At 40.4% G+C, this 15,089-nt stretch overlaps 1 protein-coding gene across 18 annotated transcripts in view; it reads left to right on the top strand.

Moving 5' to 3' along the window:
* LOC128022506 (discs large homolog 1-like protein) overlaps positions 1 to 15,089 on the top strand; it is a 126,627-nt gene that overhangs the window by 94,237 nt on the left and 17,301 nt on the right. For all 18 annotated transcript variants that reach the window (XM_052610257.1, XM_052610165.1, XM_052610271.1 and 15 more), the window contains 3 exons: positions 5,508 to 5,677; positions 10,278 to 10,414; positions 10,507 to 10,651. In XM_052610257.1, the coding sequence (XP_052466217.1) occupies positions 5,508 to 5,677; positions 10,278 to 10,414; positions 10,507 to 10,651 (452 nt within the window). The remainder of the gene's footprint in view (positions 1 to 5,507; positions 5,678 to 10,277; positions 10,415 to 10,506; positions 10,652 to 15,089) is intronic.

Raw genomic sequence — 15,089 nt, 5'->3', positions numbered from 1 at the left:
TCAGAAGTATAGGCTTTGTTCGTCTAAGGGCCATGAACTGCACGGCTTGGAAGGCAGGCTGTGGTCCGAACCAAATGTAGAGGGAGACGGGCACAGGTGCGGTAACTGTCTCCTCGACGGGGGGAGGGTTTCCGCCCCATCCTCGTGCGTGAACATGGCCTGCGTAGCAGAGTGGGTGCGCGCCGATTGGGGTGCAGCCCACAACTTCACCACGAGCTCTTGCACGCCTCAATGCCGTCTGGTAGCAGCTCGACTTTCTTGGAGGAGCCACGAGTCCAGTTACCTTCCACAGGCTCGTCAGGTACGTTTTGTAAGTGAAACCCAGCTCTGTGACGGCGCCTTTCCGCAGACCCTGATGAGCTCCTCCTGGAGGTCTGCAGGGCCCTCTTGGTGGTCGGGGCGGTCTTATTTCCAAACCTTTCTGGACGTCGAAAGCGACATGGAGTCGTTTTGCTCGCCAGCTCCGAAGAGGACGAAGTTCGCGGGGCGGAAGCTATCGTCCACCACGTCTTCGGGTGGGGGAGGGCCCACCAGCGGCTCGCTGGCGGCAGTGGGCCTCATTCCCGCTATTTTCCGAGCCACTGGCTCTGAGGGCGCGCACTGGCAGCTCGGCACAGTGGGCGCACGTGTGGTCCATGTGAGAAACCCAGGCAGGTCCCACAGAACTGGTGAAGGTCCGAATCTAGCATTAGCAGCCATCGGATGCGGAGAGGAAAACAGGATGAGTAGTCCTCTATTGCAACTTCCACGATGACTTAGATAAGACTTCTAGAGTGAAGAAAGAGATTCTGACGTAATTTTCGTGCCCATGCATTTTATACTGCCCGCTGACCCGCCAGTATTGGCATGCTTTGCGTCAATTGGCCAGCTGTCCCCAGCTGGCGTTAGCCAATAAGATTTCAGTGAAAGTGGAGAAGGGAAGGGTTCCCATATACGTCTTAGCTGACGTAATGTTGAGTTACCGCCTCGAGAGGGAACTAAATGTAGAATGTGGAAGGACTCCTTGCAAGACCTAAATGGGTTCAATATTCCAAGAGCCTACACACCTACTACCCTTACCACCACCCAAAAGAAAGAGCTCCACATCTTCTCAGATGCCTCGGTGAAAGCCATTGCCGCTGTAGCTTACCTCAAGGTGATCAACAATGATGGAGAGTGTCACGTGGGATTTGCTTTGGGAAAGGCAAAACTAATGCCCTTATCTGCTCATACTATTCCAAGGTTGGAACTGGGAGCAGTTGTGTTGGCAGTAGAAGTGGCAGAGTTGATAGAGAGTGGACATCAGTGTAGACACATTGCAGTTTTACACAGACAGCAAGGTCATCTTAGGGTACATATACAGTATTGTTCAAAATAATAGCAGTACAATGTGACTAATCAGAATAATCAAGGTTTTTAGTATATTTTTTATTGCTACGTGGCAAACAAGTTACCAGTAGGTTCAGTAGATTGTCAGAAAACAAACAAGACCCAGCATTCATGATATGCACGCTCTTAAGGCTGTGCAATTGGGCAATTAGTTGAAAGGGGTGTGTTCAAAAAAATAGCAGTGTCTACCTTTGACTGTACAAACTCAAAACTATTTTGTACAAACATTTTTTTTTCTGGGATTTAGCAATCCTGTGAATCACTAAACTAATATTTAGTTGTATGACCACAGTTTTTTAAAACTGCTTGACATCTGTGTGGCATGGAGTCAACGAACTTGTGGCACCTCTCAGCTGTTATTCCACTCCATGATTCTTTAACAACATTCCACAATTCATTCACATTTCTTGGTTTTGCTTCAGAAACAGCATTTTTGATATCACCCCACAAGTTCTCAATTGGATTAAGGTCTGGAGATTGGGCTGGCCACTCCATAACATTAATTTTGTTGGTTTGGAACCAAGACTTTGCCCGTTTACCAGTGTGTTTTGGGTCATTGTCTTGTTGAAACAACCATTTCAAGGGCATGTCCTCTTCAGCATAGGGCAACATGACCTCTTCAAGTATTTTAACATATGCAAACTGATCCATGATCCCTGGTATGCGATAAATAGGCCCAACACCATAGTAGGAGAAACATGCCCATATCATGATGCTTGCACCTCCATGCTTCACTGTCTTCACTGTGTACTGTGGCTTGAATTCAGAGTTTGGGGGTCGTCTCACAAACTGCCTGTGGCCCTTGGACCCAAAAAGAACAATTTTACTCTCATCAGTCCACAAAATGTTCCTCCATTTCTCTTTAGGCCAGTTGATGTGTTCTTTGGCAAATTGTAACCTCTTCTGCACATGCCTTTTTTTTAACAGAGGGACTTTGCGGGGGATTCTTGAAAATAGATTAGCTTCACACAGACGTCTTCTAACTGTCACAGTACTTACAGGTAACTCCAGACTGTCTTTGATCATCCTGGAGGTGATCATTGGCTGAGCCTTTGCCATTCTGGTTATTCTTCTATCCATTTTGATGGTTGTCTTCCGTTTTCTTCCACGTCTCTCTGGTTTTGCTCTCCATTTTAAGGCATTGGAGATCATTTTAGCTGAACAGCCTTTCATTTTTTGCACCTCTTTATAGGTTTTCCCCTCTCTAATCAACTTTTTAATCAAAGTACGCTGTTCTTCTGAACAATGTCTTGAACGACCCATTTTCCTCAGCTTTCAAATGCATGTTCAACAAGTGTTGGCTTCATCCTTAAATAGGGGCCACCTGATTCACACCTGTTTCTTCACAAAATTGATGACCTCAGTGATTGAATGCCACACTGCTATTTTTTTGAACACACCCCTTTCAACTAATTCAACTAATTGCCCAATTGCACAGCCTTAAGAGCGTGCATATCATGAATGCTGGGTCTCATTTGTTTTCTGAGAATCTACTGAACCTACTGGTAACTTGTTTGCCACGTAGCAATAAAAAATATACGAAAAACCTTGATTATTCTGGTTAGTCACATTGTACTGCTATTATTTTGAACAATACTGTACAATCAGACCAGGTGGTTTTATGTGTACATTTCCAACAGAGTCCAGCGAATCATGAAGTTCACCAAACCTGAGCAGTGGCACTACGTTTGCACCACACAGAATCCGGCAGATCATGCTACACGTTACTCGACACTAAAGAAAAGTTCCCTCTCATCATTCCAGGCCGCAGCCACATTGCAACATTGCTTGTGCGCCATAGTCATGACAAGGTTAAACACCAAGGCCGTGTTTTTACAGAAGGCTCTGTCCGCGAAGCTGGATTCTGGATTATTGGAGCTAAGAAATGTATCAGCAGTATCCTTTACAAATGTGTTACATGTAACAAGCTTCGTGGGAAAACCGCTGAACAAAAGATGGTAGATCTACCATTAGACCGTCTGAGTACAGAGCCACCCTTCACCTACGTGGGTCTTGACGTTTTCGGCACATGGGCTGTCACCACAAGACAAACCCGCGGTGGACAGGCTAACAGCAAAAGGTGGGCTGTACTTTTCACCTGCATGAGCAAGCGAGCCGTGCACATAGAGCTGATTGAGGCGATGGACACATCAAGCTTCATCAATGCATTGCACCGATTCTTTCCTTTGTGGGGACCTGTTAAGCAAATCTGATCAGACTGTGGAACCAACTTTACAGGTGCCTGCAAGGACATTCCCTGATGAAGATGGGAAGGTCAGGAAGATTGAACTCAAGGTAACAAAATCTGGGTCAGCGAGGACCTTCTTGAGACCTGTTTCTGAGACTTTCCTTCTCAAGAGTGCTGAGGAATTAAACCGATTTAGTTTCCTCTTTTCATTCAGACTCAATAAGGTTATTCAGTGGTATTTAATTTATACCAGGCGGGGAGTGTCATGTTCTGTAAGAATACTTTGCATTTAGTTTGTTACTTTCTCTCCCTAGTGGTCATCTAGGGGTAATTCATTGTGTCCATATATAATTCTTGCATTGCTTTCATTGGTTGATTTATCACATGATGCAGTCTGATCAGGAAATAAAGCAGTAGTTATATTCCATACGGTCAGCTTGCAGCTCAAGTCATCTTATCCTGTCTTCATTTCTGTTTGTGCCTTGGGAAAGCATCGCTTGTAAGTTGTATTTGAGTTTATAGTTAATTACATTGATACATATGTGTCATGTAAAACGTTTGTGATGTTACTTTAAAATGTATTTGTTAACACGTGAAAACTGCTATTGTATAGCCTTTCAGTGAAGAGGCCTTCATTAGTTCACTTCACTTCGTTAGTTTAGCTGTTGAGCTGCACATATTATATTTACAAGTTTCTTACAGTTATAAGCATACTAGCTGAATGTAATATATATGTGTTACAACTTTGTAGCTTAAAGGTATATTATTTTATGTATGTTAATGTATGACGTGTTTGGATAGCATTCAGTGATTGGTGCTATTTTTCTGTATCATTTCAGTTTTACAAAGATTCCTTCATGAGAATTAAGACAACAATAAAGAGCCTTGTTCTTTACTCCAGCCTCTGACCTACTTTTGAAGCCTGTTAGCTATCTGCCGATTTGTGTACACACACTGAGGACAGAATAAACACTTATAATGATGGGACAAAAATAATTAATGGAGGCAGGGCTTTTAATATTAACAAACTTTATTATCCAAAATGAGTCTGACATAAGTACATCAAGTTGATTAAACTTTATTTCAGTTCAATTCCATTCAACTTTATTCCGTTAAAGTTTATTTCACTTTGGAACATACATTCACAGTTTCGCGCTACTGTCTTCACACACAGATGAAACGTACTAGAAGTGTGAAGTACGACATAATATACCTCTGTAAATAAATACAATTTAAATTCACGTCTCGTGCACTTTAATGCCCTTTGAATGTAATGTGTACGGCACTTTTAGGGCACTTATGGTCGAAAAAGACAACGCTTGAATGCTGCTGCCTGAACAAGAGACCTCCTTACTGAAGTGAAAGTGTTGGCTGGTGTCACTATCTAGAGAACTTGGCGGCAGATCTCCACCAAATTCGGGGGATCGCTAGATTGGTCAGCACCTGACCGTGAATTTAACTGCCCGTAACTCCTGGACCCTGGGGGCTATTGACACGGGAGTGGTCTCATTTGAAAGGGCACTCCATTATGGAAATATGGCCAGTCAAAATTTTAATAATATGCCATACACTTAAGCTTTAAAGCATTTCATCCAGGTTGCCGGTGGCAAACATTGGAGTACGCTTTGCTGGACAGACTAAATAATTACACCATTTACAAGCATTTTATCTGCATTTTATGTTCTGTTAAAAAAAAAAAAATCATATTGTTGGCATATCGGTGGCATATTCGCCATTACCGATATATCTATTGGATCAATTGGTTACAGGCTTGTATCGGCCAATAAAATCAGCTATTCAATGTATTGGTCAGGCTCTAACAAAGATGTAACCTCTTCAGTGTCAGATCACTTTGTGATTCTTGTATGGTGTGTGCAGTTGAATGAGACTGAGATGTCTTCACACTGGACTGTTACTTGTGCATGTTTGACCTGTGCTTTACTCTATGCAGGGTAAATGATGTGATTCTGAGAGTGAACGAGGCTGATGTTCGAGACGTGACCCACAGTAAGGCTGTGGAGGCATTGAAGGAGGCGGGGTCGCTAGTCAGATTGTATGTCAGGAGGAGAAAATCTGCAGCAGAGAAAGTCATGGAGATCAAGCTCATCAAAGGACCCAAAGGTAAAGTAACACCAACCAAGTCTTATTGCTAGTTGTCGACATATATGGGATTTTTAATTGCCGATGCCGATAGTGAGAAATCAGTCTGACCGACTGACCGATATGAAGGCAATATAATACATGTAATTACAGTAAATGAGAGATGTGCAGAAAATCATTGAAACTAAACCAACATTTATTATGCATAAATAGAATTTTCTGTGGGCTCACTCAGAGAGTATGCCTGCACTTAAAACGTGTTCATACACGCTTACTTTAAGCGAAGAGGAAAGATTTGTGTTTGCACTGAACACGTTTTAAGTGCATGCATACTCTCTGATCGAGCCCAAAGAAAATTCTTACAAGAGCAACGTGTATCTGAGAGCGCGCGAGCAGAGAGATTCGTGCTCACACATTATATTAATGTACTTTCCCGCCACAGTTATGCTCTCTCGACATTTGACAGGGAAGTAACGCCATAAAATAACGCCATATTTTGGAAACAGGAGATGAGCCCCTGGTCTAATGCAATTTTCCCCGGCCTTTATTTGTCCGTTTTGACCACGTGCCCGGCCACTACAATACATAATATGGAACCCTTTTCAGTTAGTAAACAATGTAGAGCTGCGACTAACGACTATTTTTTCTGTCGACTAATCTAACGATAATTTTTTCGATTAGTCGACTAATCTAACGATTAATTATTTATTGTTATAAAAATAATCTAATGTTCTTTTTTTAAATTAGCTAATGAATCCTTTGGATAACTTTACAAAAAAATTTATAAATAAGTACAACTTCTAATATAATATTTAAACCTTTATTCATTTTCAACTGTGGTTGAAGTTTTTACAGTATGAAATAAATAAGAGGCAAAGAAAGTTATTTCACTATGGTAAATATGAGCTTATGATAGCATTTATAATTAAACCACAGTAGCCATACATTTACAGTTGTCTGAGACGTCATGAAATGTTCTTTAGCATCACAATCCATAAAATGTAGTCAGGGTTCTGCTATGGTTTAGCATGGTTTCCAGAGATCTGGAGCTGATTCGGGGTGGCTCGGTGGTTTGTGACTGTTGTCTCGCGGCGCGCTGTCTTTTAAGGGGCCGTTCACATATCACGTCTATTGCGCGCTCAAGTTCTTTATTTCCAATGTAGGCGCGCGATAAGCGCGCTCATAATGGAAGCGACGCGGTGCAAGAATATCAGACCTGAACCAGGAAGTTGGTCACCAGATCACACTGTAACCAGTTAAACCGTAACACCGGAGAGCGATTTAAAAATGGACTTATTTAAAATGAATTTAAAACATTAAAATACAGTGAATATGTAAAATACAGTGCAATCGGTTGCATCAGTACATCAGTGCAATCAGTAGGCCTACATTTAAAGTAAGATGTGAATATTTTCTTGAAATAAGAAATACAGAAACTGCAAATTTTCTGATTTCTGTATTTGATTATTCTTTCTTACCAAGAGCTTAAAAATTACAGCCAAAATCAATCACTATGTATATACAATTACAGATGATTAAGCATATAAATCATCAGTTTTTGTTTTACATGCATACATTTTCATACACGACATAGGCTACTCTTGCATGTTGTGAGATAAATACGAAATTTTTAGATGCGTAACACAAACCATAATCCAAAACATCAAAAGACAATACTTTATTGTAACTTTTTCTGATAAGATGTGTGCGCTACAAACGTGGGGATTTTTATAGATTTTTTTTCTGGCCAGTCCGCACATTTTTTTGCATTATGAATACATCTGTCATAATTTTTCCGTCTGGCAATGGAAGCAGATATGATAACATTTCAAATTGGAGCCTGTGCTCCATTGATTCTGGCACCCAACATCACAACAAGATGATATTTTAAGCTCCTTATGTAGCCAAATCTCTACTGGTTTGAATTGACCTCCTCCAGTTTTCCCTTTGTTTTATCTGCTGCTAGTGCTGTGATGTAATTGTGACGTCGGCACTAAAAGAGTCTATAATTTACAGAGCAGCAAGTTGTTTCAATTACTGTATGGGATATTGGTTAATAATAAAGATATATGTCTCTTATCTGTTTCGTTTTGCTTTTTTATTTTATTGTAAAAATAATACAAGCCTGAAGGTGTATACTTACAAACTTGATTATCAGCATATAGTAGCATTAAATAAGGAACATATGAAAAAGTATACTAGACCCGATATTAAGCCAGTCATGGCCATTCAAATACAGCAGATATTCTTAAATAAACATGTAAGGACCGTATTATTATTACTTACAATCAAAACAAGTCAGTTTGTATGTAAATATTTATGAACTGTAAAATGATTTAATGGATGAAGTTTATTTCATTCTGCTATACTCAGTGTAGCACTACATAGTTTTATTTCAAACAGCATGGTGAAGAACAGAGTTTCAGTTTCACCCAACCAATTTTGACATTTAAAACCTCCTACCATTACACTAGGAAAGCAAGAGTACAGCTAAATCATTTCTTGGGATTAATATCTGATCAAAGTTATTTAGGTGTGTTTATAAATACGCAACAGGGCTATTTTAAGGCCAGCCACAGCGTTTCCACAACACTGCAAAGACCTTAAGCTTCCGCTGCCATGGATACGTTTCTCTCTCTCTTGCCTTTACACACAGTTTGCCATATAATTTATGCAACAGTTTATCTCTCTCCCTCTCTCTCTCTCTCTTTTATTAAATTTAAAAGATTACAGGATAGTATTTTTATGTTGTTGTTGTGGTGTGAGAATGTTCATAATGCCAGACATTGTTGATTATTTCGCTGCAAGCCCAATATTGACAATAAATGTTACATTTTAAATAAATACAAAGAAACTAGGGGTGGGACGGTTCAACTTTTTCACGGTTCGGTTTGTTTCGCGGTTTTAGAGTCACAATTTTCTGTACGGTTCGGTATGTGCTATGTTTATGGAAAAACTATACTTTCTAATAAATAATAAAAAAAGAATATTCTATCCAACTACAAGCAACAGCACAAATAAATACATTTTACAAATTATATTTTTTTGGGCAGGTCTAGCACCTAAGTTTTTAGGTACAGAAATTGAATAAAGTAATGAAATGTAAAACAGCATTGCATATTGGACTGTATAAATTAAAGATAATTCTTTATTAAAGTTATAAAAGCTTTTAAATCAAGAGCAGTGAGTGATTTCTTTGTTTTTGCTGTTCGATTTATATAAAAACTGTCACTTTAAGAGAATGCACTGATACAGCAGGCATACGTTCAGCAAACTATATCTGCTGTAGGATACTTACCAAGATGGGCATTTTGACATAAATTTTTGTATGAATTTGTCCATTTAAACGCAATAGTTACTTCAGAGAAATCTTAATATATGCGCGAGGGTTTGCGCCGAGCACATGCACAATTCTTCTCACTGCGCGCACGAGCTCGTGTCCTTTGGCTCTTAAATGTTTAAACTGGCAAAGTTTAAATGAGTTTAAATACATATTAACGTGTGCTGCTTAGATCTCATCTGTGCGCGTGCGCTGTCAGCACCCGGGTGATGACGGAATAAATGACTGCTCATATTCCTGCAGTAATTAACATTGATCAAGAGTGAATGTTTTTTTTCTCATCACTATTGTTGTAATGTCTGGGAATCCAGAATAGGCATACACCAACAGAAACGTATATAAGTTGAACCAAGTTTGTTTTATGTACTATTTATAGCGAACCATATTACAGATGCTTCGTCAAATTTAAACTGAACCGCGGTCCCAGCGCGTGCCGAGCCATGTGGGGTGAACCGAATGTTTGTTTGTTTTTTTTTCAATGAACCGTGCCACCCCTAAAAGCAACAGATTTTTAAATCCTATTTATTCATTAAAAAATGATCACTGTCATCCTTTCTTGCCCTCTTTGCAAAAAAAGCTGTGATTTTTTTCCATGACTGGGTTATATAGTATAGAAAGATAAAATAATTTTTTGATAGACCTGGTAATTATTTTTGTATAATCATATCAATTGAAAACGTAGCATTAAAAGGTGTAATAGTGTTATTTTTTACCTTATAAAATTTAATAAAAAACAAACAAACACTTCATAATTAGATTTTTTGCGTTTATTTAAGGTTATGTCAGCTGCATGTGCGAAATGCGTGTCACAAGTTGTAAGAGAAGATAAGGCAACTTTTTTTTGACTGCAATTCACACCCAGCGGTAATTCAGCCAAAAAAAACAATTCCGAAGGCACCACGTGAAACATGGATTCGGTCTTCCGACCTTAGGATGAGTTGATTTTGAAGCGAGGAGAGAGCAAAGACAGAACTGAAGACGGAGAGTGCGCACGCGGTGGAGGGGCGCTGTGCTCGTTCTCTCCGTCACTCCGTCAGTAGCCTGGTTCACTCACAAAACCCAATTACAGATCAAATAAGGCTTTGGCGGGACAAAAAATCTTTTTTTCGATGAAAAAATTTTCAATGTAGGAAAAACCCTGTATATATATGATGTCTGGTTGCTGTTTTTGCATATTAAGGTGTTCAAGGTCATAGGGTTGAATATATTGCAGCTTACCTAAATTTAGCTGTCACCATCAAATAACTTTTTTGTTTTTGTCTGTATGTTGGTTTAAACCAGGTCTTGGTTTCAGTATAGCAGGGGGTGTTGGGAATCAGCACATCCCAGGGGACAATAGCATCTACGTCACTAAGATTATTGAAGGTGGAGCTGCACACAAAGATGGGAGGCTGCAGATAGGAGACAAACTTCTTGCTGTAAGGAAACAGTCTGTCATCTGTTGCTGATGCCTTTGTGCTTGTTAAATACAGTAGATTAATGTCTGTGTGTGTTTTGGTGTGTGTCATAGGTGAATAGTTCCTGCCTGGAGGATGTTACCCATGAGCATGCCGTGACTGCCTTGAAAAATACCCCAGACGTGGTCTACTTGAAAGTAGCTAAACCCAATAGTGTCTTCATGAATGACAGTTTTGCCCCTCCTGACATCACCAACTGTGAGTTCCACATGGGGTTGGGGAGGGAGATATGTTACTTGTACAGACTAATGCAGTGTGTGAAGCCCGTACCCAGCAGTGGTTGTATTGCTGTGCTCTGTCCTTTAGCCCTGCCAGCAGGAGCACTAATAGGCCACAGAGGAGATGTCTACACTACTATTGATTGCTCTTGTCTGAACGTATCGCCCTTGCAGACATTAAAGCCTATGTTGTACAGGAGTTGTGAAGGCAATGCTGTATAAATGCCCCTCCGTATGTCTTCCTGCCCTTAAAGGTGCCATGTAATGCCATACAAAAATCACTTTTATAAAGTGTTTGAACAGAGTTGTGTGGCCGCAATGTGTGAAAACAACCAGCCTATAATGGTAAAAATCCACTCACTCATTGTTTTATAATTCCAAAAAAATCATAAACCGTCTCTCCACAAAAGCAGTTCCAGACTATGATGACATCCTCGGTGAAAGTCCTGACCATTTAGAAGCTCTTCGCCTTTTTAGCATACACACAGCCCTGGGTGAGAATCATTAGTCCATCATTACTAATGGCCATTTCCATAACACCAGAAAGGAGGACACTTTGCAGCATTTAGTGAAGCAAGAATAATTGCATAGGACTCTGGTGTACTCACAACTACAATGTCCTAGTAATACAATTTTGTTGATTATATCTATGGTATCATGATACAGTGATTGTGAAAAAGCCTACTCTATTCATTGCCGGACAATTTGATGTAGACCTGTGTGTAACAGAAGAGGCAAAAAAGTGTTTGTTCACAGTATTTGTATTTATTCATTGTAATGTATATTTAAAAAAAGTCTTGCAAATTGCACAGTGCCTGAAAACATACAATTTCTGGACTTCTGGAAATAACAGAAATACTGTACATAAACAAATAATGAATGCAAAAATAAATAAATACACATTTCAGTTCTTAAAGAACTTCACCCTCTGCAGCAGCTCAGGCGACACTGCACCTCTAGAGTCATCATGGGCACCAAGGCAAGCCCCCATTGCCTCTTGGCTTGTTCATCTGCCTTCAAAAATCTGTATTGTTTTGAACCCAATACAAATTCAGCACTGCATTAGAGATCAATTTGGCTTAAGAGCTTCCTTCAGGAAAGGAGTGTAGCATATATATTTAAATTCAATTCAAGTTTATTTGTATAGCGCTTTTTACGATACAAATCATTACAAATCAACTTTACAGAAAATTACATTTCTACAATATTTAGTAGTAGCTTATAAATGGTGAGTGTCAGTTTGTGTGCATACGACAGGATTTTTCAGAAAAATGAATACAAGATCTTGTCTGCCAGACGATGAACATTATTAACAGCAATTATTATATGATGCGGTCACACTTGTAGCAATATTTGTTAGTTCTGTTTGTTGATTTAGGGTTAGCATCATCTGGGGTCCTCTGAGGGGTCAGCATCATCTCTTCTCAGGTGTTCTGGATCCTGACTGGAGCTTGTGTAAATCCTAGTTACCACAGGATGTAAATCCCGTGGCAAAACATAGAAACAAATAGAGACATCATTAGCATAGCTGCTGATCCAACAAACTAAAATTAGTTTAACCCAAGCTAAAGAATAAGAATGCACATTTGATCAGATGCAACTGCAGTCACAAATTAAGGGGTGCATTATTCGAATGCTTGTCGAAAGAGATGCGTTTTTAATCTAGATTTAAACAGAGAGAGTGTGTCTGAACCCCGAAAATTATCAGGAAGACTATTCCAGAGTTTGGCAGCCAAATGTGAAAAAGCTCTACCTCCTTTAGTGGACTTTGCTATCCTAGGAACTACCAAAAGTCCAGCGTTTTGTGACCTTAGGGAGCGTGATGGATTGTAACATGGAAGAAGACTAGTTAGGTACGCAGGAGCTAAACAATTTAGGGCCTTAACATGTTTTTACAGTTTTTGTAACATGGGAAATATGGTTTTCAAAAGACAAGTTGCTGTCTAATATAACACCCAGATTTTTGACTGTAGAGGAAGTAATGGTACATCCATCTAGTTGCAAATTGTACAGTAATCTACAAGATTCTATGTTCTGTTTTTTGGTCCAATAATTAATATCTCTGTCTCATCCGAATTTAATAGGAGAAAATTATTGGTCATTCAATCTTTTACATTTTTAACACACTCTGTTAGCTTGGATAATTTGGAAGTTTCATCTGGATTAAACGAGGTCTGACATTTCGGCGCGTTAATGTGATGATATGACGTAGCCAGCAAGTGGAGGCTTGTTTAAATTTTTTAAACAATGATATATCAGATATTTATTTGACCCAGCTTTCAGCCAATCATTTGTTAGACCAGAGATCTTATGGCATTAGATGCTATGCTGCTGCATCCTAATAAAGATTCTAGAGCGGGTTTTTGCAACTCCAAATAGGAGGACAAATGAGTGTCCATATTAAGGCTGGACCGGACACTGGACAGGGGGCTAAATGGCCACCCTAGACTTGACTGCCTCACAAACGAGGGTTAGTTCAGCGCTGGAGTTGTGCAAAAAATTTGGCAAAGTAAGCATCACGCATCATATTTTGTTTTCCAAAAGAGCTTCTTGGACTGGCACTGTAAGGATAATGTTCCTAAAGCTACCATTGTCAATGCCTGTTTTCACTAATGCTGCCTTCAAGTGTTACCAGAATGATCGTGAATTGGAATGAGGTAGTTAACAACGTGTGAAGTCGGTAACACGGTCACCATAACACTGGTATGCCACGAGCATGAGCTCTTGAAGCTCCTCACTCTTCTGAAAAGGTAGCACGATTGCCAGGTTTTTGCTACAAACCCTCCCGCAAACATGAAAAAAAGAACCCCCAGCAACAGTGTTTGTGGCGAGTGGGGCGGGCCGAGAGGCGTGGGAACGAGGAGTGAGGCCAGGTGTAGTGATTGAAGATGAGCTGCACCTGCGCCACACCGCCAGTATCGAGTCCCACATAGGAGATGGAAGGATATAAAACTGGAGCGACGACCGTGAAGGACGAGAGAGGACCAGGCCTGGGACATTATTTTATGTGTTTGCTTTTTATTTATGCGCACCAGTCGTCCGTGAGGGGCTGGTGTGCCTCCTCCTTCCCGAGCTTCGGCACCACTGTAACGATAAAATCTCCATACTCATCGGGAAGAAGGAGGCGGGAACCGGCGCACAATCAAAACACTTTAATAATTCAGAAATAAATACAAAACGGCACACCAGCCCCTCACGGACGTCTGGTACGCATAAATAAAAAGCAAACACATAAAATAATGTCCCAGGCCTGGTCCTCTCTCGTCCTTCACGGTCGTCGCTCCAGTTTTATATCCTTCCATCTCCTATGTGGGACTCGATACTGGCGGTGGGGTGCAGGTGCAGCTCATCTTCAATCACTACACCTGGCCTCACTCCTCGTTCCCACGCCTCTCGGCCCCGCCCCACTCGCCACAGTGTTAAAGTAGCCCACTTGGCAACAATGGAAGGGAGGCAGGAGTACCAGCTTATTTTCATTTAAAGAGGACATACACATAAACATGGCGTTTTGGCTCATCCCCTTAAAGTGGCAATTTCAAGAAGCTATTAACAAAATTATCTGAGGTATTTTGAGATAAAATTTAGCATACACTCTGGACATCAGAGAACAATTTATAATATTATATCAATGCATTCTATGGCACCTTTTAACAAGGCACTAATGACTCTGTAATGCTGAGGGTTATGATCTGTCTGAACTGTGTGGAAATGTTTTTAAGACCGCCCATCTGGATCTGGTTTCTCCTTTCTCCACATTGATTTGATTAGAAGTATTATTGTCTTAATGGCACTGGCACTGAAAAAGCTTGGCAGGATGGTTAAAGATGTCATAGACATAGACATAGACATAGATGTCATAGACACAGTGAGCCTGACGCAAGTCATGTAAAGGGGACTTTAGCTTTGTAGTGTAGCTTCAAAACCCCCACTACTGTAGGACTACAGCTCAAAAAAAGCTGTAGACAAAAAAGACAAAATCATTTCCTAGTAAGCTCAAGTCTGTTAAATGAAAGTTACCTTAAAGTTATTGTACATTTACATAATCTACCACCCTCATTCTCCACTGCTATGCTCTTCAAAGGCTGTGGACCCCAGACACACAGTAACACACGTATAGACGCAAAACTGCACCACTAAATCAGACACGCTTTCATCATTAAAAGCACTTGATCTCTTTGCCCCTTCTGATGCACCCCACACAGCTCCCTTTAGACACACTCGTTTTAATCCTTAAACAGGAGGCTTACCATGTACCCCAGTATGATGAAGGATGACTCCTATCTCAAAGTCAAAGCCTGCACAACTCTACTGTTAGCACTGATCCCCCCTGTGTATGGGGCAATTAGACAAAACCACCCCCATATCGGTCACAATTTATTACATACTTGACACAAATGAAGTCCAGAAATCAGTTCTAA

Source organism: Carassius gibelio, chromosome A2 (genome assembly GCF_023724105.1).
Source record: "Carassius gibelio isolate Cgi1373 ecotype wild population from Czech Republic chromosome A2, carGib1.2-hapl.c, whole genome shotgun sequence".
In the NCBI taxonomy this organism is placed as follows: domain Eukaryota; kingdom Metazoa; phylum Chordata; class Actinopteri; order Cypriniformes; family Cyprinidae; genus Carassius; species Carassius gibelio.
This window is presented reverse-complemented; position numbering and strand designations above follow the sequence as displayed.